The sequence below is a fragment of the Balaenoptera musculus genome, chromosome 19 (assembly GCF_009873245.2).
Source record: "Balaenoptera musculus isolate JJ_BM4_2016_0621 chromosome 19, mBalMus1.pri.v3, whole genome shotgun sequence".
NCBI lineage: Eukaryota > Metazoa > Chordata > Mammalia > Artiodactyla > Balaenopteridae > Balaenoptera > Balaenoptera musculus.
The window spans coordinates 7,395,833-7,418,410 of record NC_045803.1 but is presented as its reverse complement, the minus strand read 5'-3'; the positions used below and the strand labels follow the sequence as shown (position 1 = coordinate 7,418,410).

The 22,578-nt window shown below is 52.3% G+C and overlaps 2 protein-coding genes across 4 annotated transcripts; both read left to right on the top strand.

Annotated features, from left to right (window-relative positions):
- Window positions 1-100: 100 nt before the first annotated feature.
- On the top strand, window positions 101-1,871 carry ADM5 (adrenomedullin 5 (putative)). Its single transcript, XM_036833267.1, has 2 exons — window positions 101-1,216; window positions 1,420-1,871. The coding sequence occupies exons 1-2, from the start codon at window positions 1,146-1,148 to the stop codon at window positions 1,673-1,675; spliced, it is 327 nt and encodes a 108-aa protein (XP_036689162.1). The 5' UTR covers window positions 101-1,145; the 3' UTR covers window positions 1,676-1,871.
- A 524-nt stretch (window positions 1,872-2,395) lies between these two features.
- CPT1C (carnitine palmitoyltransferase 1C) lies at window positions 2,396-21,921 on the top strand. 3 transcript variants are annotated; one of them, XM_036833232.1, is made up of 19 exons: window positions 2,396-2,624; window positions 3,299-3,453; window positions 8,475-8,614; window positions 9,855-10,026; window positions 10,158-10,259; window positions 10,342-10,479; window positions 14,562-14,639; window positions 14,874-14,981; window positions 15,086-15,170; window positions 15,606-15,801; window positions 15,916-16,098; window positions 16,800-16,905; window positions 18,384-18,500; window positions 19,253-19,417; window positions 19,661-19,795; window positions 20,433-20,585; window positions 21,052-21,165; window positions 21,285-21,377; window positions 21,609-21,921. In XM_036833232.1, exons 2-19 carry the CDS (start codon window positions 3,313-3,315, stop codon window positions 21,786-21,788), a joined length of 2,406 nt encoding a protein of 801 aa, XP_036689127.1. In that variant the 5' UTR covers window positions 2,396-2,624; window positions 3,299-3,312; the 3' UTR covers window positions 21,789-21,921. The 3 variants fall into 3 exon arrangements, with proteins under 3 accessions (XP_036689127.1, XP_036689128.1, XP_036689129.1); XM_036833233.1 differs by having other exon boundaries at window positions 2,417-2,624; window positions 14,562-14,615; XM_036833234.1 differs by having other exon boundaries at window positions 2,417-2,624; window positions 14,907-14,981.
- Window positions 21,922-22,578: the final 657 nt, after the last annotated feature.

The window sequence follows — 22,578 nt, the reverse complement described above, 5'->3', positions numbered from 1 at the left end:
TCTCATTGCGGTGGCTTCTCGTTGCGAAGCACGGGCTCTAGGCACGCGGGCTTCAGTAGTTGTGGCTCGCGGGCTCTAGAGCGCAGGCTCAGTAGTTGTGCACGGGGTTAGTTGCTCCACAGCATGTGGGATCTTCCCAGACCAGGGGACCAGGGCTCAAACCTGTGTCCCCTGCATTGGCAGGCGGATTCTTAACCTCTGCACCACCAGGGAAGTCCGGGGATAGAGTTCTTTGTGGGGTTGGGTGCCTGCTTCCTCCCCCAGCCTGGCTTGGAGCTCGGGGGGTTCCCACCCTCTGCCCCACTTTACGGAGATGCACACTGAGGCCCCACTAGCCTGCTTCACAACTCCCCAGGGGCTGTCTGTTCAGCCTCTGCTGCCGACATGGTGTCTACACGTGCCTGCCCTTCCTTTCCCAAGAGTTGCTGGTCCCCCAGGTCTCTGTCCATACGATCTGGATCACCGGAGACAGAATCCCAGGCTTTTCTTTCCATGGCCCTCCTACACCTGCTTCAGTACAGCTAGAGCGCTAGGCCTGCCCGCAACCCACACCCGACTACACCTATTCCTCTTCTACCAGGAGGGTGTTAGGGCCCAGACTCTCTCTACAACTTAAGGTGGCTGTCTTTGCCACCTGTCCCAATTGCCAATGTCCCACATTGCCCAGCCCCCTCTCTGGAAGTCGCCTGTCCCCTGAGACTTAACGCTAGTCGGGTCCCTGACAGAGATGAGGGCGAGTTCGCATCTAAGTAGCCTAGCGCTTCCCCGCCCCCACCCCTTTCCTGGAAGCCCGAAGCTGCGACGTCACTTGCAGGTGTCAGCTGCCCCGCCCCTCCTCCCTCCGCCTTAAAGGGGTCGCGTCTCCCGAGGCCTCCCAGGGGCGTAGATAGCACCTCGGCGGGACCCGTGAGGGCTCCGTGGCCGCGGTGCGGGAGGTGGGCGTCCGGATCCTAATCCTGCCTTTCTGGCATGGTGTGGCTCTTGGCCTCTGTTTTCTCGGCCTGAGAAGTGGGGACGCCCGGATTCCTCGCACTAAAGCAGTCTCTCAGAGGGCATTTTCCAGGCCCGGGAAGGGGGCGGGGCCGCAGCCCAGAGGAGCAGCTTCCCCCACCGGCTTCTCGGACCCCGCCCGCCCCACCCCCACGATGACCGCCCACATCCTCCTGCTGTTGCTCCTCGCCTCTTCTACCCTGGGGTACCCGGACTCCGCGGGCAGGTGAGAAACGCCGGTGGCAGCGGGGACAGAGCCGGAGGGAGACGCGAGGGGCGTGCGACCTCTCTAGGCGGTTTTCCGCTTCGGTGGAATGGGAAGTTGATCAGGAAACGCGCCCGCCAATCTCGGAGTTCTGGGTCGCCCACGGGGCTCCATTTCTCGAGTGGATTGTTTGAACCCGCTCTTCTCCCACGCTCCATCCCCAGGCGGCCCCGGCACCAGGTCTCCCAGCTGCGCGGGCACCTCTGTTCACTGGGCACGTGCCAGACGCACCGCCTGCCAGAGATTATATACTGGCTCCGCTCTGCCTCCACCAAGGAGCTCTCAGGGAAGGCGGGCCGCAAGCCTCAGGATCCCCACAGCTATGGGCGCCGCCGGCGGCGCGCGGCCAGACTCTTGCTGCGTCTTCAGGACCCCAGCCTGCGGCAAGGAGGCCAGCTCAGTGCCCAGCTCGCTGGGTGATGTTGGGCACATCTCTGCTCGTCCCCTGGCTTCAGTCTACCCATCTGTGTATCGGGGCCGTGACCCCAAATTTCTTTTCCCCTAACTCCACCTCCTGGGCTCTCCCCAGGCTGCGACTGGGCTGGACCACGTGCACACCGGACCCAGCATGGACAAAGAATATTAACGTCCAGAGCTGAATAAAACGAGAGTTCCATGTTTCAGTCTCTGCTTGTCTGTGCCCGTTCTGGCCACCCAATCTGAGCCCGGTCCCTGAGCCCCTCCCCTTTACCCACGCACTTTTCCCCTCACGGAAGTCCCTCTGACTAACTTGAATCCAATCTGCTGTAGCACCTCCACGCCAACTTAATCCCTGCAGCTGCATCTTCCGTGGGTGGTTTTGGTGGGCCGACCTGACCCCAAAGCAGTCCTCCTCCCTCCCCTAGGTGGTAGGGCTGAGATTCACTCTGGCTCCTACGCGCGTGGGCTGTGAGCTCCAAGCTGAGCTTCCTTCCTCAAAGAGAAAGAAAAGAGACAAAGAGTGGACTGGGGAGCCGAAGAAACTGGGGTTCGGAGGAGAGGTGCTGCGTAGAACGGGGGAGGCCCAATGGTGGAGAATCAGGCGGGTAGGAGTCTGTGGGCTGGGGATCGAACGGAGGGAGGGGATTGGACGCTGGGATTCGAAGGGGGCGGGAACTGAGCGCGGAGATTGGAAGGGGGCGGGGATAAAACCTAGGACTTGAATACCCTGCGAGGCACCCGTGAGACAGAAATCCGGGTTCCTGGATGTTGGATAGTCGGAGGCGGACAGGTGCTCCGGAGGCCCATCGACCAAGTCTTGGACTCACAGTCACTGGGATTGGACATATGCAAGCGGGAGGCTTGAGTCCGGCGCTCTAAATCGGAGGTCGGGGGGGTGTACTCGGGCTTGGTCTCCAGGATCCAATCGGCGGACCCCTGACTCAGCGTGGTAAGTGCCGGACTGGAGGGGCCCGAGCTCCTGCGGGGGCTGGAGGATTGTGTCTTGGGTTGGGAGTGCGGGCCTCTCCATCACTTGTCCTCGACGCTCGCCTCTGCTCTCAGCCTCAGCATCCCTGCCCGCGAGGCATGCGCAGTAGGGTGCTTCCCCCCCATCCCCTTCAGCCCGGGGGCGGGGGGAGGGGACGCTGGGCTACCCCAGAGCGTATGAATTTATAGAGAACCCCCACCCAACTCCCCCCTCACTCCCACCCCCCAGCCCCAGCCTTGGAATGGGAAGCGGAAATGGAGTGGACAATGCCAACGTCTGGCAGGTGTTCATTTCAAATGGGTTTGGGACTAATGTTTTTCCCGAGATCCCGCAACTCACCCTGGACCGGTTTCCCGCCCCGACCCCCGAATCTTGAAAGGCCCTTGGGGGGGGCGCACTGTCCCCGCACCATGTTCTCAGAATAGCCGCAAAAGGGGTTAACGCAAATTATCCCTCCTGCCTTTCTGTGCGTTCACAGAGGTCCCCAATTGAAGTCCCCCCAATACCGGAGTCTTCGGCCAGGACCCTCAAGACCCCTCAGGTGGTTAGGGAAGGGTGAGCTGGCGTCCTGTATTCCTGGGTTTGCGGAGAAGGGGCTGGGGGGTCTGGAGAATGACCCTCTGTCCTCCTCCCAGGGCTGTAGCGTGACATGGCTGAAGCGCACCAGGCCGTGGGCTTCCGACCCCCGCTGACTTCGGACGCGGGAGAAGTGGAGCTCAGTGCCCCGATGTTGCAGGAGATCTACCTCTCCGGACTGCGCTCTTGGAAAAGGCATCTGTCCCGTTTCTGGGTGAGGAGGGCTGCGGCTTGGTTTCCTTCCAGGAATCCAGTTACCTGCTTCCGGGATGCCTAAGGCTCCCTTCCGGCATCCTGGTGGTCCCACTTCTGGGATCCTGTCACCCCTTCTGGGAATTTTGGTGTCTACTTCAGGACCCCTTAAAGCCATTTCCGGGTTCTCTATGGCTCACTTCCGGGATTCTCAACCTCACCTACTGGGAACTGCCATTCACCTCTTGTAGCCACTTCCTGGAAGCCCTTCCCACTCTCCCCACACCCACAAACACAACTTCCACCCCAATTTCTAGAACTCAGTCCCCTTACCGTTCCCTTTCATCTCTAGCTCTAAACGAGGTGCTTCCCGTTCCAGAACCCCATGGCCTGATCAACATCTTGGGTAGCCCACACCCCAATCCTGAGGCCCCCCTTTCCCATAGTCCTTACCCACTGGGTCTGAGAGGCCCCTCCTTGCCCCTGCTGTGAACCTCCAGTACCCTCTCCAGTATGTGGCGCACCCTCCCTACGGCTCTGAGATGTGAACCTCCACTGTCTGTATCCTCTAGTTACCCATCACCACAAACCCTGCTGCCCCAGCTCTGGAAAAGCCAAGCTCCTGCTCCTTGCCCTTGCCCTAGAATGCCCTAGAATGCCAACATCTACCCAGAGCCCACGTCAGCCCCAGACTCCCCGGTTCTAGAACTCTGGCACCATCTACGTGTGGAGCCTCCCTGCTGGTCACACCGTCTTTCTGTGAACACAGGTCTTGAACACCTGTGGGGTCTGCCAGGACTGAGTTTGAATCCTGGCTCTGCCACTGACTAGCTGTGTGGCCTTGGGCAGGCACGTTGCTCTGAGACTCAGGTTCCCCACATGTGAAACAGGAGTGATGGTAGCACCTCCCTCACAGGACAGTTTCGAGGATTAAAAGAATTCTTACATGTAAGCCCTGAGCCAAGTGCTTGGCCCATGGCAAGTGCTGAGTAAGGGTTAGCTTTAGATTATAATATTGTTTGTCATTTACCAAATATCTGTGGAGCATTTGTTAAGGGCCTGGCACTGTTTGGAGCACTGGGGACACAGCAGGGAGCAAGACGGACAGATCTGCCCTCATGGAGCTCTTGATCAAGCTGGAGGAGAAGGCAATAAAGAAGATAAATAAGCAAACCATAGAGTATTTTAGGTGGTGTCATGCTATGCAGGAAGATAAAGCAGGCAGGGAAGAGGGAGCCTGGAGGTGTTATAATAAAACCAGGGGGCAGCCCAGGAGGATCTCTGGAAGCTGAGACATTTGAGCAGGGTGGATCACACTTCTATGGCCATATTGGTTGTTAAAATGGTTATTAAAATAGAGATGTATCTGCTCCAGTGAGTAAATAGCCACTAACCCAAAGCCCCAGAGAGACCCTGCCCCTGGAGCCCCCTGCTCCTCAGGCCAACCCAGCAGTTAAAATGTTAACCTGTGGTTAAATACACACATTTATATATATACATATAAATAGACACTTAAACTAAGATCTAATTATATACAGAAAAATGCACAGATTTGTTTTAAGTGTACAGTCCTTGAATTTTGTAATATCTTTGTAACCGGTATAATACCTGTGTAACCAACTCCCCATCAAGACAGCACTGCCATCATTCTAGGATGTTCCTTCGAGCTCCTTTCCAGCCAGCACTCTCTACCTCACCCTCACTGCAAGGCAACCACTGTTCTGATTTCTATGCTTATAGATGGATTTGGACTGGTGTTGCTGTGTTGAATATTTTGACTGTCACCCCTGTATTTGAGTCACCTCTGAAGCTCTTTTCTGACTCATGTCACCTGTTGCCATGGCCCCCACCAGAACCTCATATTAGTATTAATTGATAATTGTAATAATGACAACTCTTGCCTTTCTATCGCATAGCTGCCTCTCTCCCTGATGGTCACGTGGAGCTCTCACATCCTTCCTCTCCAATCTGGGACCCCAGGAACCACCCTGAAGCCGTAGCTCTTGGAACTTGGTCCCAAGATGGGGGCTGTGCCCTCAGCAATGCCAGAGCTGTAATTCCATAGACTGATTGCCAAACCATACTTTCTTTTTTTTTTTTAATTAATTTATTTTATTTATTTATTTTTGGTTGCGTTGGGTCTTTGTTGCTGCGTGCGGGCTTTCTCTAGTTGCAGCGAGCGGGAGCTACTCTTCGTTGCAGTGCGTGGGCTTATTGTGGTGGCTTCTCTTGTTGCGGAGCACAGGCTCTAGGCATGCAGGCTTCAGTAGTTGTGGCACGCAGGCTCAGTAGTTGTGGCGCACGGTCTTAGTTGCTCTGCGGCATGTGGGATCTTCCCGGACCAGGGCTCGAACCCGTGCCCCCTGCATTGGCAGGCAGATTCTTAACCACTGCGCCACCAGGGAAGCCCTAAACCTTACTTTCTTCACGTAAAAAATGGGAACCTTGACAGTCCCTGCCTCAAGGGATTGTTGTAAGCATTAGTTGTCTTAGCAGAAGGCCTGGCTCACAGAAGTGACCGCTCCAGCATCACGATTCTTGTCTTACGTGCCACGCAGGTGCTGTGTAGCCTCCAGCATGTTAGTCACTTCTCTGAGCTTCTGCTTTCTCATTTCTAAAATCAAACTAGGTAGTAATGTGTCTCAGGTTCTGTACCAACCAAGCCCTTTGACTCTGTTGCTCCTCTGGTCCTCATTAAGACTTTTTGTTTTTGGCCGTGCTGCGCGGCTTGTGGGGTCTTAGTTCCCCAACCAGGGATCGAACCCACGCTCCCTGCAGTGGAAGCGTGGAGTCTTAACCTCTGGACTGCCAGGGAGGTCCCATTAGGGTCTTCTAAGGTAAGCCTATCATTAGTGCCGTTTTACAGATGGGGAAAGAGAAGCCCAGAGAGGTGCTTTCACTTTTCCCAGGTCACACAGCTGCTAAGATGCAGAAGTAGAGGCAGAGCTAGAATTAGCAGTCTGGCTCTGGAGTCCATGCTGAGGCCCCACTACCCTGGGGTGCTTTTCTAGAATGTGATCTCAATATCTATGCCAAGAGAGCTGTTGTGAATTATGTGCAGTGGGTCACTTGGGCCAAGCATGTGGCGTGGCATCCGGCACTTAGTGGGTGGTTCATTGGCAGGAGATTTGTCATCTGAAATCATTTCCAAATGAATATGAAATTCTGAGATACGGCAGACTTCAGAGTTCGGTGCCTTGTGGTTCATCCTGGTGCATTAGGGTCACAAGGCATCCCGGATGGTTTAAGTGATTGACAGTGGACCCTGGAGCCAGGGAACCTGGGTTCAAATCCTACCTCCACCACTTCCTGGCCATGTAGCCTTTGACGAGTTCTTCAAACTTCCTATCTCCTCTGTTTCCTCACCTATGTGATGAAGATAATAATAATTTCTATCTTACTGAGTGACAGGGGAACGAAATAATTTAATAATGCTCCTTGTACTTGGGAAGTGCTATGGAGACATTTCCTGTTATTAGGATGCCCCTCTTCTATTGCAATACAGAGCCCTAGATAGAAGAACTGAAAATTTCTTTTAAAAAGAAAAATAACCACATTTGCCAGTAACCTTTTCCTGCCAAGCCAAAGGGAGACTGTCAAGTAACTACATCTCCAGTGAGTAGATTAGCAACAGAGAGGATTGTCATAATAATTATTGAGCACCTACAGTGTGCCTGGCTATGAGCTATGCAATTTACCATTCTGCTCCCCCCACCCCGAGCCCTCTGCTTTATTTTTCTCCATAGCGCCTCTCGTCATCTGACCCACTTCACTAAAGCCTTTACTTATGTAGGTATTGTCTCTATCCCCCATGAGAGCAGGAATCTTTCTGTCTTGTCACTGCTGTTGGATTGCAGTAAGCATTTGTGGAATATTTCCTCATCCAGCCCTTGTGACAGCCCTATGAGCCAAGTACTGGGATTGTTCCCATTCTACAGATGAGGAAACTGAGACAGAGAGGTAAAGTCACTTGCTTGCGGTCACTCAACTAGGTAGTGACAGAGCAGAGATCTGAACCCAGAGGGTGGGGACTCCAGAGCCCAAGGTCTAAACCATGATCTCCGAGGCCTTCTTGGTCATTAAAATGTGGGAAGAGGAGAGGGAGTGGTTTCTTGAGCCCTGGTGGTGATACCAAAACCAACAGTAGCTCTTATCCCGGCTTAACCATGCTCTCTGTGTGACTTTGAACCTACGTGTTTTCTTTTGTAAAAAGAGAACATCTTAGTACCTACTTCACGGGGTTGTTGTGAGTTAATTAAAGAGTTAAGCCTTGCAAATGGCACCTGGCATGTAGTAAGTGCTCATTAAATGTTAGTCAACTCTTGGGGCTTCCCTGGTGACTCAGTGGTTAAGGATCCGCCTGCCAATGCAGGGGACACGGGTTCGAGCCCTGGCCCAGGAAGATCCCACATGCCATGGAGCAACTAAGCCCGCGAGCCACAACTACTGAGCCCATGTGCCACAACTACTGAAGCCTGCGCGCCTAGAGCCCGTGCTTCTCAGCAAGAGAAGCCACCACAATGAGAAGCCCGCACACCACAACGAAGAGTAGCCCCCACTCGCCGCAACTAGAGAAAGCCCGCAGGCAGCAACAAAGACCCAAGGCAGCCAAAAATAAATAAATAAATAAATAAAAATTAAAAAGAAATGTTAGTCAACTCTAGCATGCTTCCCTGGGAGTCTGATTAGTTACCCAACACTTTCATTCATTCCTCAGTCATCCCATGGCCAGCTCCTGAGCTCTGGACACTGCTGTATATGGGATACCAGTTTGCTTTTTTGACAGTTTCACCTTCGGGGTCCTGCCTGGGAGTAACCTCTCCTCCGGGGAGCCCTCCCTGACTCCTTCAGGCTGAGCAACCTGCCCTATCCTATCGCCATTAGTACTCACTTCATTCTCGTCTTACCTCCCTGGGGGCAAGACCCAGATGTGTCTGTTCCCCACGGCGTCTGGTGCACCCAGCTCAGTGCTGAATCAACATCTAAGAATGGTGCTGAGCAGATGGGATAATTGATTGAATAGGTGCCCTTTCCTCTCCGCAGAACGATTTTCTCACAGGTGTGTTCCCTGCTAGCCCCCTCAGCTGGCTGTTCCTCTTCAGTGCAATCCAGCTTGCCTGGTTCCTCCAGCTGGATCCTTCCTTAGGACTGATGGAGAAAATCAAAGAGTTGCTGCCAGACTGGTGAGGTCTCCCACTTCAGCCCAGTAACCTCCTAATCCCTTTCCCTCCACCCAGTAAGTTTCTCTATCAGCATGTATGCCGGTTAAAGAAAAGTAACCCTTGAGACTTACTTGGGGTCAGATAAATAAAGGTACAGACTCAAGTAAAAGGAGGTGATTTCCTCTCTTGTCTCTGTACATTTTCCACCCTGGCTGCTTCTTGCTAAAGGGGATGGTGGCAAACTAGACAATATCCAGTTATGGTTATATATACTAATGGAAGTATGAACTCTGCTAATCTACAGTTGTGTAGTCTTGGGCAAGAGACCTCACCATTCTTGGTGTCAGGGTCTTCACCTGTAATGTGGGGATAATAGTAATTGCTTCTTAGGGTGGTTGGAGGAATTAAACAAAATCATGCATGTGGAATATTCAGTACAGTACTAGGAGGTTATTAAATGGGAGTGGTTGAATTATTATAGTTGTTGGGGAAGGTTTGGAAACCAGATGTGGGTGATGTGGCAGGTTCTAACTCTTGGATTAGTCCTCCTGGGGAAGACGATTCAAACTTTGTGCAGACGGCCTCAAAGGGCAGATCCAGGATCAGACGTAGACATTTCTAGGAAGGCTAGATTTACCCACAGAGGGGAAGTGACTCGCCCCGAGTCCTCCAGGTGGGATTTGCTCACAGCCTGTCTGATTGCAACTTTGCAAACATGTTGATTTACTGTATCTTTAGACCAGCATTTCCTGAACTTGAGTTTGTATTGAAGTCACCTGGAAGGCTTGTTACACCACTGATTGCTAGCCTGAATGCCAAGAGATGGAGATTATGGGGCCCAGAAAGCTGCATTTCTAACAAGCTCCCAGGTGGTCCTGATGCTGCTGGTCCAAGGGCCACACATTGAGAACCACTGCCTTACAGTGTAATTTGATCTGGTATATTTCAATAGAAATACCAGCTCTTATTTATTAAGCACCTGCCAGTTTCCATGGGAAGTGATTTTAGAAACTTGGTGTCTCCGCAGTCCTGGGAGGAGACGGTGGGCGTACCGAGAGAAAATCACACCTAGCACTTCACAAATGAGGAAACTGGACTTTTTCTGACCAACTCTAATGCTACAGGATATTCCTCCAACAGCTAAAAAAACAGAGTCAGAGAGTGTTAGGAACCGCAGGCGCTGGGTGGGGCTGGAGGGGAGGGGTGTTCTGAGGCCAGGAGACCCAGGCTTATACTCTTTTTCTCTATCCCCCCACCCCAGGGGTGGACAGCATCACAGGCTTCGGGGGGTCCTGGCGGCCGCGCTGTTTGCTTCGTGTCTGTGGGGAGCTCTGATCTTCACGCTTCATGTGGCCCTGAGGCTACTTCTGTCCTACCACGGCTGGCTCCTCCAACCCCACGGAGCCATGTCCTCACGCACCAAGACCTGGCTGGTATGGGAGGGGCAGAGCCCTGCTCAAACTCTCTCTGCCCCATTCTCTCTGTGGGTTGCCACCCCGCTACCCCCAACACCTGGCTGCCGGGCTGCAGTGAGGAGTTTAATGAACCACTAATTTTCCGCCAGGCCCTGGTTCGCATCTTCTCCGGCCGCCACCCAATGCTCTTCAGTTACCAACGCTCCCTGCCGCGTCAGCCTGTGCCCTCCGTGCAGGACACCGTGCGCAAGGTGGGCCAGGTCCCCGGGGATGGGGCGGGAGGCTGCTGAGCAGTGGGGTGCGACCTGCCGTCTTCCCCTCCTTGCCCCTCAGTATCTGGAGTCTGTCCGACCCGTCCTCTCCGACGAGGACTTCGACTGGACCGCGGCCCTAGCCCGGGAATTCCTGAGGCTGCAGGCGTCACTGCTGCAGTGGTACCTTCAGCTCAAGTCCTGGTGGGCGTCCAATTACGTGAGTACCGCATCCTGTAGGCAAAGGTTCTGAGCTGGCCCTCCTAACCCTGCGAGTGTTTCGCCCCGCCCCACGCCCCGCCCACAACCCCCAGGCCCAGCGGAGATTGGCGCTTCACTCCAGACGTGAGAACATTCTGAGCCCCACCCCCACGCTCCAATAGTTTAAACCCAGCTCCAGATGGCTTCAATATTCTGAGCTCCTCCCTCCTCTCCCATATTCTGGAACCCGTCCATCCTGTGCCAACATTTTGAGCCCCGTCCCCCCATGCTCCCGCATTCTGAGCCCGGCTCTTCAATAATCTAAGCTCCGCCTCCAGGGCCCGCCCACATCCAGAGCTCCGCCCCCAACCCGCCAATATTTAAATCAGAATTCCGGGCCCCTTCCAACGTTTCAGCCCCTCCTCTGACCTGCCGAGTCTCTAAGCCCCGCCCCCAGTTCTTGTTTCCTCTCCGCTGTCTGGGCAAAGACGCCAAACGGGCTTCTACTATGATTTCAGGAGCTAGAGCCCTAGAACGCACTCTGAGTTGAGATCCTTGGGAAACCGAGGCATAGAACCAGTAAGCGAGTCACCCTGTAAGCGGCTTCCAGGCCTCCCATTCCGTAGGAAGCCACAAATATCTGTCAGGCAGCATGTGATGAGGTGGAGGTTGGAAGAAGAGACAGATGGATCACTTTTTTAGATTTCACATATAAGTGATACCATATAATATTTGTCTTTCTTTGACTTACTTCACTTAGTATGATAATCTCTAAGTCCATCCATGTTGTGCAAATGGCAATATTTCATTCTTTTTTATGCAAGCCTTAGTGGGGTTTTTTTTTCATAAATTTATTTATTTTTGGCTGCTTTGGTTCTTTGTTGCTGTGCACGGCTTTCTCTAGTTGCAGCCAGCAGGGGCTACTCTTCGTTGAGGTGCGCGGGCTTCTCACTGCGGTGGCTTCTCCTGTTGCGGAGCACGGGCTCTAGGCTCACAGGCTTCAGTAGTTGTGTCATGCAGGCTCAGTAGTTGTGGCTCGCAGGCTCTAGAACGCAGGCTCAGTAGTTGTGGCGCACGGTCTTAGTTGCTCTGCGGCATGTGGGATCTTCCCGGACCAGGGCTCGAACCCATGTCCCCTCCTTTGGCAGGCGGATTCTTAACAACTGTGCAACCAGGAAAGCCCAATAAGCCTTAGTTTTAAGGTTTGGTTTTTTTTCCCTTCATGCTCTTGGACCAGATTCTGCTCTTAAAAAATATATATATACACACATATAAATAATATAGCAATTATATAATATATAAATTATATAAATATGTGTTGTTTATTATATATAAATAATGTATGTACACACCATATTATATATATTTCATTGATATATTTCATTGTACCTCTAAGGCACTGCCAGTTATAACATACACCATTATCTATGGACAACTAAGGGAAAAGAACTAGTCTAACACAGTGCTTTCTTATTACTTATTATATAGGTCGATCCTCATTATTCATGCATTCTGTATTTGCAGATTTGCCGACTTGCTAAAATGTATTTGTAACCCCAAATCAGTATTCATGGCACTTTCATAGTCATTCACGGACATGCGCAGGATGGCAAAAATTTTGGCTTGCGCGATGCACACGTTCCAAGCTGAGATGGAACAGGGCTGGAAGGAACCTGACCCTGATTTCCCCTTGGAACAATGGCTCAGTGTTCGCTAATCAGCGTTCACTGCCACTTTATAGGACATAACGACCGCGAGTAATGAGAATCAACTGTATACGTTAAAACAGCTCAGACTTACTTAGACATAGATTTGTATCAACTATCACTCCCAAGCAAGCTCAGGAAAACGGAAATGTAAATTGTAATAAATTGGCCTAGGCATCCCTAAGACTTTCACGCTCAGAATCCATCTCTTCTCAATTGCTTTTTGATTCAGACTTGTTCATATCTTCCTACTTTCCTCACAGCTTCATCCTCTGTGTTGTCAAGAACCTTGACAATGCAGCATTTCCTGAAAGATCCTATAATGTACCTAAAGCCATTGGTGCAGAGCACTAAAGTGGCCTTTATTAAAACCAGATTAATTTTTGCTTTGCTTTGGAGATTTTCTGATTCATCGCCACCTCCCCAACGCCCCTCCCCCCCCCCACCTCCCATCCCAACAGTTGGGTTCCTGGAAGTTAAAATCTTGCTCCACAATTATCTCTAGGATTTTCTTCTGAGTCATAGACTTTAGCAAGCTTTGATGCTGGTGAGGCTTTTCTTTGAAAAAAATGGTACATGATATGCATATAATGTTACAATTTTTTTTTTTTTTTGGCCAGGCCACAGGGGCATGCAGGATCTTAGTTCCCGACCAGGGATTGAACCCATGCCCCCTGCAGTGGAAGTGCAGAGTCCTAACCACTGGACAGCCAGGGAATTCCACAATATTATACATATAGTATTGTAAAATACACAAATCTTACATGTACAGCTTAATGAAGTTTTATGTATGCATATAACCAGATAACCCCTGGCTAGGTCAAGATATAGAACTTTTCTACCGTTTGCTGGAAACTTATGGATTTTTCCAGAAGATGTTGCACATTCCCAGGGAATGACAACTACATCCTGCCTAGTCTAAGTGTAAGGAAGTGTAGGATGCCATCAACTTTAAGACGCAAGCAAACATGTATGTCTTCATAGACTCTATGCGATTCTATGACATAGAAGAAAGAAAAACATCTAGAAAACATTCAAGTCCTCTCTGACTACCTCCCTTTAATTCTTGTTTCTCCCACCATCGCCTGTGAGAAATACTTTGGTCAGAGTCTTTTCTGAGTGTATATATACATATATTTATACCCAGGGAGAGAGATATATATATATATTTAAGTATATAATTTTTATTTATAATATATAATTTTAAAGTATTTAGTAATATGTTATATATCATATAACACATTAATATTTAATATTATATATAAAACATAAATATATATAATTTTAATTGCGATTAAAACATACATAATATAAAATTTGTCACTGTAACCATTTTTCAGTGTACAATTCAGTGGTACTAAGTACAGTCACAGTGTTGTGTAACCATCACTACTATCTCTCTCTAGAACTTTTTCATCATCCCAAACAGAAACTCTGTGTCCACTAAGCAAAATATCCCTATTCTCACTTCCCCAAAGCCCCAGGTAACCTCTGTTCTACTTTGTCTCTCTGAATTGGCTTATTTTAGATTTTTCATAGGAATGGAATTTGTCCTTTTGTGTCTGAGTCATTCCACTTAGCATAATGTTTTCAGGGTTCATCTATGCTGTAGCCCCGAAGACTTAGAACTTCATTCCTTTTTATATTAACATTCCATCGTATGGATAGACCACATTCTGGTTGTCTATTCATCCACTTGGTGGACAGGTTGGGTCTTAGTAGTATTTTTTTAAATAAAATGGGATCGTTTCATATATCTTGTTGTGTGCCTAGCCTTTTTCACTCTGCAGCCTGTCTTGGTACTCATTCTCTGTCAGTAATATAGATGTAACTTTTTAAAAAAATTAATTCATTCATTTATTTTTGACTGCGTTGGGACTTCATTGCTGCACGCGGGCTTTCTCTAGTTGCAGCGAGCGGGGGCTACTCTTCGTTGCGGCGCGCGGGCTTCTCATTGAGGTGGCTTCTCTCGTTACAGAGCACGGGCTCTAGGCGCGTGTGTTTCAGTAGCTGTGGCACGCGGGCTCAGAGGTTGTGGAGCACGGGGTTAGTTGCTCCACGGCATGTGGGATCTTCCCGGACCAGGGCTCGAACCCGTGTTCCCTGCATTGGCAGGCGGATTCTTAACCACTGCGCCGCCAGGGAAGCCCAGATGTAACTTATTTTTAACAGCTGTGAAGTATTCCGTAACTTGAGGGTTACATGGTTTAGCTAACTGATCCCCCATCGATGGACTTCTAGGTTATTGCTAGTTATTGATCTTGATGCCCCTTTCATGGAGCTCCACCCTCCCTGTTTGCCATAGCAAAGTCTTGGGGGGCTCCCCTCCCCCACTCGCCCCCCCGTACCTTGACCCCAGCCACCGCAGCTGTGTGTCTCTCTGCCCCACTCCTAGGTCAGCGACTGGTGGGAAGAATTTGTGTACCTGCGCTCCCGGAACTCACTGATGGTGAATAGCAACTACTATATGATGGTGAGAAGGGGAGAAGGAGGTTAGGAACCAGGCCGGGGATGGGGTTCATAGTTCCTGGGGTCTAGGGTTGGGGTGTCTGGGTAGAATGTGGGGTTTAGGGTCAGTGACCTCAATCACAATCTGGATTTCACCATCCTGCCTCTGTTGGGATCAAGACCTGTGTTTGGGGTCAGTGCCCCCATCAGAGGCAAACCTGACCTCAGGCGTTTTGCTATCCCCTGGACCTGCCCACAGGACTTCCTGTATGTCACGCCCACTCCCGTGCAGGCTGCCCGTGCGGGGAACGCGGTCCACGCCCTCCTCCTGTACCGCCACCGCCTGAACCGCCAGGAGATCCTGCCGGTAAGAGGGCTGCGCCCGCGGGCTGGGGACAGAGGCTGTGGTCCTGAGACCATGAGGCCACGTGGGTCCTGGGAAGCAGTTCATGGACCCATGACCTCCTGCAGACTTTGCTGATGGGAATGCGGCCCTTGTGCTCTGCCCAGTATGAGAAGATATTCAACACCACGCGAATTCCCGGGGTCCACAAAGGTGAGCCTCCTCTCCCCTCCTCACTGATAGAGGCAGAACAGTGTAGTGGCTAAGAGCACGCTCTCTGGAGCCAGCCTGCCTGGGTTCAAATACCAGCTCTGTAACTCCCAAGCTGTGTGACCTTGGGCAAGTTATTACCCTCTCTGAGCTTCAGTTTCCTCTTCTCTAAAATGGGATAATAAGGGTACCTAGGGTGGTGAGGATTAAAGGAGTGTGTCGGACAGTGTAAGCCACTTGGTAAGTGCCTAATAAAGGTCATTATTATTATTTTTTTTGGAGTATAACTGCTTTACAATGTTGTGTTAGTTTCTGCTGTACGATAAAGTGAATCAGCTATATGTATACATATATCCCCTTCCTCTTGGACCCCCGCCCCCTATCCCACCCATCTAGGTCATCACAGAGCACGTTATTCTTATAATATATCACCCCTAGACCACATCCGCCACCTTCGTGACAGCAGACATGTGGCCGTCTTCCACCGGGGCCGATTCTTCCGCGTGGGGACCCACTCCCAGAGTGGCCTGCTTTCCCCGCGGGCCCTGGAGCAGCAGTTCCAGCGAATCCTGGACGACCCCTCTCCTGCCTGCCCCCACGAGGAGCATCTGGCGGCCTTGACCGCTGCTCCGAGGTGAGGGTCACAGATCTGGGGGCCCGGAGGCCCAGCCAGCGTCTTGAGGTTGCAGGCCGGGTGGAGGCTGGGCATGGTAGAGAGTCAGCCGGAACTCAGGCACTCCCCCGACAGGGACATGTGGGCCCAGGTGCGGAGGTCCCTGAAGACCCAGGCCCAGGAGGCCCTGGAGGCCGTCGAAGGGGCTGCTTTCTTTGTATCACTCGACTCTGAGCCCGCGGGGCTCACCAGGGAGGACCCTGCAGCTTCCTTAGACGCCTACGCCCACGCCCTGCTGGCCGGCAGGGGCCATGACCGGTGAGTCAGCCTGGGGATTTGGACCCCACCCCACATGTGACCCCAGACCCAATGCATTGAGACCTAGGGACCTCTGAAGCAGATAACTGCTAGACCTGGGACCCCCAGATCCAGAACTGCAGATCTAAGGACCACCAAACCCCTGACCTGGACCCTCAGACCTTGAGAAACTCTAGACCTGGGACTCCAGACTCAGAATCGCAGACCCAGTGACCCCAGATCTGAGGATTAACAAATGCCAAACCTGGGACCCCTAGACCCAGAGACCTGCAGCTAGACCCCAAGCCTGGGGACCTCAGACTCAGAACTGCAAACCATGGAATCCTCAGACCTTAATGCAGGCACCCCAAAGCCAGGACCTCGCACCTGGGACCCCGCCTACGTAGAGATCCTCAGACAACTTCCTTGGTGCCCACCAGGCACCACTCTGATTTCTGAGGCTCCTGGGAGAGTCCGCCTAAGCTCTCAGCACCCGTAAACCCTGAACCTTTTTTATCACATTCTTTCAAAAGCCCTGAACTCTCCAAACCTGAGACACATCTCAGAGACCATCAGTACCTCCACCTTCTTAGAGCTCCCCATACCAGGACCCCAGCCCCGATTCCTAGATCTCCCCACGGAAACCCCCTGAGTTCCCACAGAGAGCCCCCCGACGTCCCTTCTGGCCTCTTTGGTGAATACTCTGAACTCTCCCCCCGCAGCTGGTTTGACAAATCCTTCTCCTTAATCGTCTTCTCCAACGGGAAGCTGGGCCTCAGCGTGGAGCACTCGTGGGCTGACTGCCCCATCTCAGGACACATGTGGGAGGTATGGCAGCTGGCCGGCCCCACCCTGGGGGCCTAACCCCCCCCCCCATTTCCAAAGACCTTCCTCTCCAGCGCCTTAAGGTCAGAGGGAAAACGGAGGCTCAGAGAGAGGCAGAGACCAGACCGGGGTCGCCCTGCAGCAAAAAAGGTTGTCTGGGATTATGACCTTTCTTTCTCTCTCTCTCTTTTTTTTTTTCGGCCGTGCCACACGGCTTGTGGGATCTGAGTTCCCCAGTCAGGGATCGAACCCAGGCCTCAGCAGTGAAAGCGCTGAGTCCTAACCACTGGGCCACCAGGGAATTCCCTATGACCTTTCTTTGACGAATGGGCATTTGGGGCTCAGAGAAGGGAAGTGATTTGCCCAGAGTCACAGAATCAGAAGTTGCAGAGTGAGAATAAGAATCCAGAATGCTCTGAGACCAGAGTGTGAGTGAGGCCTTCCAACCATATCATACTCACACTGAGTCAGACCTATCTCCCAGCTCTGGTTTCCTGTGTGACCTTCAGCAAGTTACTCCCCTCCTCTGAGCCTCAGTTTCTGCTTCATCAGGTGAAAAGCTTGGATTTTCTTTCATCTTTAAGCTCCCCTCCAGTCCTGAGAACCTTAGCATCTCTCTTTTCTCTATTTCACTTAGTACCTAAATCATAAGGGGTGGTGTCTGCACCCCACCAGTTTCCCAGTCTTCCGTGGTGTTGCATGAGGGGTTAGCTGGGATCCAGGGTGCGGATCAGGCATGTATGAGGGGAAGGGAGGTTGCTTCCAGATCTTGAGAGCAGCCCCAGGTAAGCACTGAGTCTTCTGTGCCTGTTTATTGTTTATAAAATGGGAATTTGCCTTTGATTATATTGGTAAATGACACTCTCAATTCAATTTAACCTCAGACCCTCAAGACACTGCCTGTCATCTGCCATCTCTGCATATTGACTTTGAACAAAGAGATGTCACATAGAGTAAGATAAAGAGAAGTGGAAACTCTAAGGCATAAAGTGAGAGGTTCTTCTTCTCATTTAGTTCTAATGTCAAAATGGGGATCTTAATCCCTTCTTTCTAGGGAGAAATTAAGTGGGAGGCTGGCCCGTAGTAGGTGCTCCATCAGGACTGATTTAAAACATTTAACCACCAGCAGGGCATGGGTACCACTCAGTCAGAAGGAATGCTGACCCCTAGAAGCCCATGCTATGCCCAGCTTTCTCTCTCCTCTCCTAGGATCATGGCGGGGGTTGTCTTGGGAGGGCTGGGGCAGCCATTGGTGGCTCTTTATCCACCTGTCAGAAGTACAAGGGCAGTAAGCACCGAGTATTAGTATTAGCCTTGCTCTCAATGAGTATGACCCCAAGAACCCACCTGTGACCATCAGAGGTTTCTGTTTCTCAAGGATTGTCCCTGACCCCCTTAAGAAGGGACTTAAGAGGTCCCTGGTTAGATGTCCCTTGGTCCAGAGGAAGGAAGGGACTCTGACAGCTTCCATTTGTACACAGTTCACTCTGGCCACAGAATGCTTTCAGCTGGGCTACTCGGCAGACGGTCACTGCAAGGGACACCCTGACCCCTCACTGCCCCAGCCCCAGCGGCTGCACTGGGACCTTCCAGACAAGGTTAGGCCTGGTTTCTAGGCCTCTCTTCCAAGTCCCCAAATTCCTGGCTTTGACTCTAACCTCATCCCCACCACAATCTCAACCGAAATATCAACCCTATCCCTAACCCAACACCAAACCCACACCCCATCCCCCAAAAAGCCCCAACCTCAGACCCCAACCCTATCTTCAGTCTAACCCTATCCCCAAATGCAAACCCACCCCACACTAACCCTCTTCCCACCACCCAACCCCACGCTCAACCCCAATCCCATCTCCATCCCCAGCGTCAACTTAGTTCTATCCCCACTCAAACCCAACTTCATCTCCACCCCAAACTCATCTCCATCCCCAGCTCCATCGCTATTCTTAAATTCAATTCCATCTCCAACCCTAACCCCATCCTCAACCCTAACCCCATCCCATACCCAACCCTAACCCCATCCTCAACCCTAACCCCATCCCATACCCAACCCCAACTCATATCCCATCCTATACCCAATCCCAACCCCATCCCCAGCTCCAATTCAGTCCTCATTTTCAACCCCATTCCCCATCCTATCCCTATCCCCAACCCCAATCCTATCCCGACCTTCACTGCCAGCCCCAGCTCCATCTTTAACCTAGCCCTTCAGCTCCATTCCCTTCTTTGTCCCCTTTTCCATATTCCACCCCAACCTCACTCCATTCCCATCACTTCCAGCCCCATGCCCAGCTCTAACCTACCCCTTTCTGTAACCCCTGGCCATTCCCCCCTCCTCCTTCTCTGGCAGATCCATCTATCCATCTCTCTAGCCCTGAGGGGAGCCAAGACCTTGTCTGGAAACATCGACTGCCACGTCTTCCCCTTCTCCCACTTCGGCAAGAGCTTCATCAAACGCTGCCACCTCTCTTCAGACAGCTTCATCCAGATGGCCTTGCAGCTGGCCTACTTTCGGGTCAGTTGGGTTCCCGACCCCCACCCCCTCTCAGGACCTCAGTTCACCTGGGCCCCCAAGACCCGCCGCATTGACCCCTTTAATGACTTCTTGGTTATTGCCATGGTGGGTCCACCATCTTGATTTCTCTCTCCCAATCGCATGTCCATGGGTAGGAGGAGCTGGAGGTCCAGACAGAGGTGGGTCAAGTCCGTGAAGACTTCCTGAACCTAGCTGACAGGCTCCTCTCCTCCTTGTCCCCAGGACAGGGGTCAATTCTGCCTGACTTATGAGTCGACCATGACTCGCTTGTTCCTGGAAGGGCGGACAGAGACGGTGCGTTCTTGCACGAGGGAGGCCTGCAACTTTGTGAGAGCCATGGAGGACAAAGAGAAGACAGTGGGTGTGGGCCTCGTTTGAGGCTTCAGTCATTTCCACATACTCATTCATACATATACAAACTTTTAAGGAGCACCTTCTCAGGTCCAAGCTCCGTGATGGGACAGGGGAGGAACCAAGCCCGGTCTCTGACCTCAAGGAGCTCACTGATGGGGGGAGACAGAGGTAGTTCAGCACAGTGTGATACATGCTTTAATGGGGGTCACACAGAGGGCACTGGGGGAGCACCCAAGAGGGAGCCCTGGTTCCACAATGTAGGTCTCTTTATGTAACCTCTGTGTGACCTTGTGCCTTTCATTTGTACCATTCTTCATGTTTCCTATATAACCTCTCTGCTCAGAACCCCCCAGGCACCTCTGTTGCCTCTCCCCCCAACTTACGAAGTATTGTGGTTCAATGGAAGGAGTTTGGGCCCTAGAGTCAGACAGCTCTGGGAATCCACCTGATTCTGCCTTGCTGTGTGACCCTGGGCAAGTGACTTCCCCTCTCTGTGCCTGTTTCCCTTCTGCAAAATAGAGTTGATATCTCTGCCTTGCAGGGATGTTGCAAGCTGGGTTGAGGCCAGGGGTGTGACAGGCCTCAGCAGTAAGCCCACTTCCTGTCTTTCCATGACCTGTGACCTCCCCGGGGACCCCAGGACCCACAGTGCCTCGCCCTGTTCCGCTTGGCGGTGGACAAGCACCAAGCCCTGCTGAAGGCAGCGATGAGTGGACAGGGGGTCGACCGCCACCTCTTTGCTCTCTACATCGTGTCCCAGTTCCTCCACCTGCAGTCTCCCTTCCTGGACCAGGTTGGGATGCAGGGAAAGGGTTAAAGAGGGAAGTGGCAAACCACTGGAGAAGGGAGGCACTTCCGGGCAAGGAGGGTGATGTTGGAAAATGGAGGTATCAGCAGAGGAGAGAGTTAGGGAGACCCGGGAAAGAAAACGGGAGAGAGCGGAGAGGGCAAAGGGGCCAGGAAAGAGGGGCGTGGTTATGGAAAGAAATGCGAGGGGCGTGGTCAGAGAGGAGAGGGGCGGGGTCAGGGGTTGAAAGGGAGAGGGGCGTGGTTGGGGGAGGGGGGACAAGGAGAGAGGGCGGGTTCTGGGAGAAGGAAAGAGGGGTGTGGTCAAAAGGGAGAAGAGCAGAGGGGGGACGTCAGGAAGCGGAGGGGCAGAACGGCACAGATTTAAGGGAAATAGGCAGTTCAGCCAAGGCGGCGCGGACCTGTGGGTCAGTTTGTCTTTATTGCACACGTGACCGACTTCTGTCCCTCAGGTTCACTCGGAGCAGTGGCAGCTGGCCACCAGCCAGATTCCTGTTCAGCAAATCCACCTGTTCGACGTCCACAGTTACCCCGACTATGTTTCCTCTGGTGGTGGATTCGGGCCTGTGAGTGGAACTGGGCCCTGAGGGAGGGAGGAGGGGGCTGGGCGTCCGCACTCCTACCTAGTGGGGGTGGGGAGGGGGACCGGGGGCTATGTTGTTGCCCTCACTCTGTCCCTGTCAAGGCTGATGACCATGGTTATGGTGTTTCCTACATCTTCATGGGGGATGATGTGATCACCTTCCACATCTCCAGCAAAAAATCAAGCACAAGAACGGTGAGACTAACCCACCCCCGCCCCTTCCTCCCTCAGGACTCCCACCTCCCTGCTCTCCTACAGCCTAGGAGTGCAGACTCCCAGCTCCCGACCATCCCATGATCCAGGAGTCCTAATACCCAAACCCCTCATCCCTCAGACCCAGGAGCAGGGACCCCAGCCCTCTTGTTTCTCAGCCCCTGGGAGCTCCTCTCCCAGCTTCTCCTGGACGTGACACATCTCTCCTTCCAGGACTCCCACCGGCTGGGGCAGCACATCGAGGATGCATTGTTGGACGTGGCCGCCCTTTTCCAGGAGGGGCAGCGTCTTAAGTGCAGAGGGTTAGCGGAGAAGGGCTCGGAGCACAGCCGTGACTCTCTCCCTTGCCATACCAGGGGCTCCAGGGCACCCACGACAGCCACTAACTTTTGACACCTTCCAGAGGGGAGCTGGTCTCCCCAGGAACTAGGGGGAAGGTCTCTATGGCTGGGCTGGTGCAGGACAGAAGCAGCCTGTTTGGGTTTGGGAATCCCACATCTGGTCTAATAAAAATGTGTGCGCTGGGGATGTGGTGTCCGCCGTGCTCTCGAGCTGGGCAGGGATGGGAGAGGTGAGGGTCAGGGTGGAGGAGGAGAAAAGTTCCCATCCATCTCCGGGCCCCACCACGAATTCCCGGTTACAATCACCACATCAGCTATAACCCCCAACACCTGCCCAGTTTACTGCCTTCCCAGCCCCAGTCACACCAAACCCAACCATTCAAGGCCCATCCCAGTCAGACAACCCCACGAGCTCTCATGAGCTCAGGTGCAACACCAACTGCCCACCCTAAACTTTTTTCTTTTTTTTTTTTAATATTTTCTTGGCCAGGCTGCAGGGCATGTGGGTGCTTAGTTCCCCGACCAGGGATCGAACCTGCGCCCCTTGCATTGGAAGCACAGAGTCTCAACCACTAGACCACCAGGGAAGTCCCTGTCCACCCTAAACTTAAAGGTTGACATCTCCTAAATGAATCCCCCAGGATTCTTATTACTTCTAGAGGCTGCCCACATTCCTAGGTTATGACCCCATCTTCCATCTTCACAACTAGCATTGCTGCATCCCTCTGTGCTTTCTCCTCTAGTCATACCTCCTGTGACTGACTCCTGCCATCATCTTTCTTCTAAGGACCCTTGTGGTCCTTAGGACCCTTGTAGTTAGACTGAGCCCACCCAGATAATCC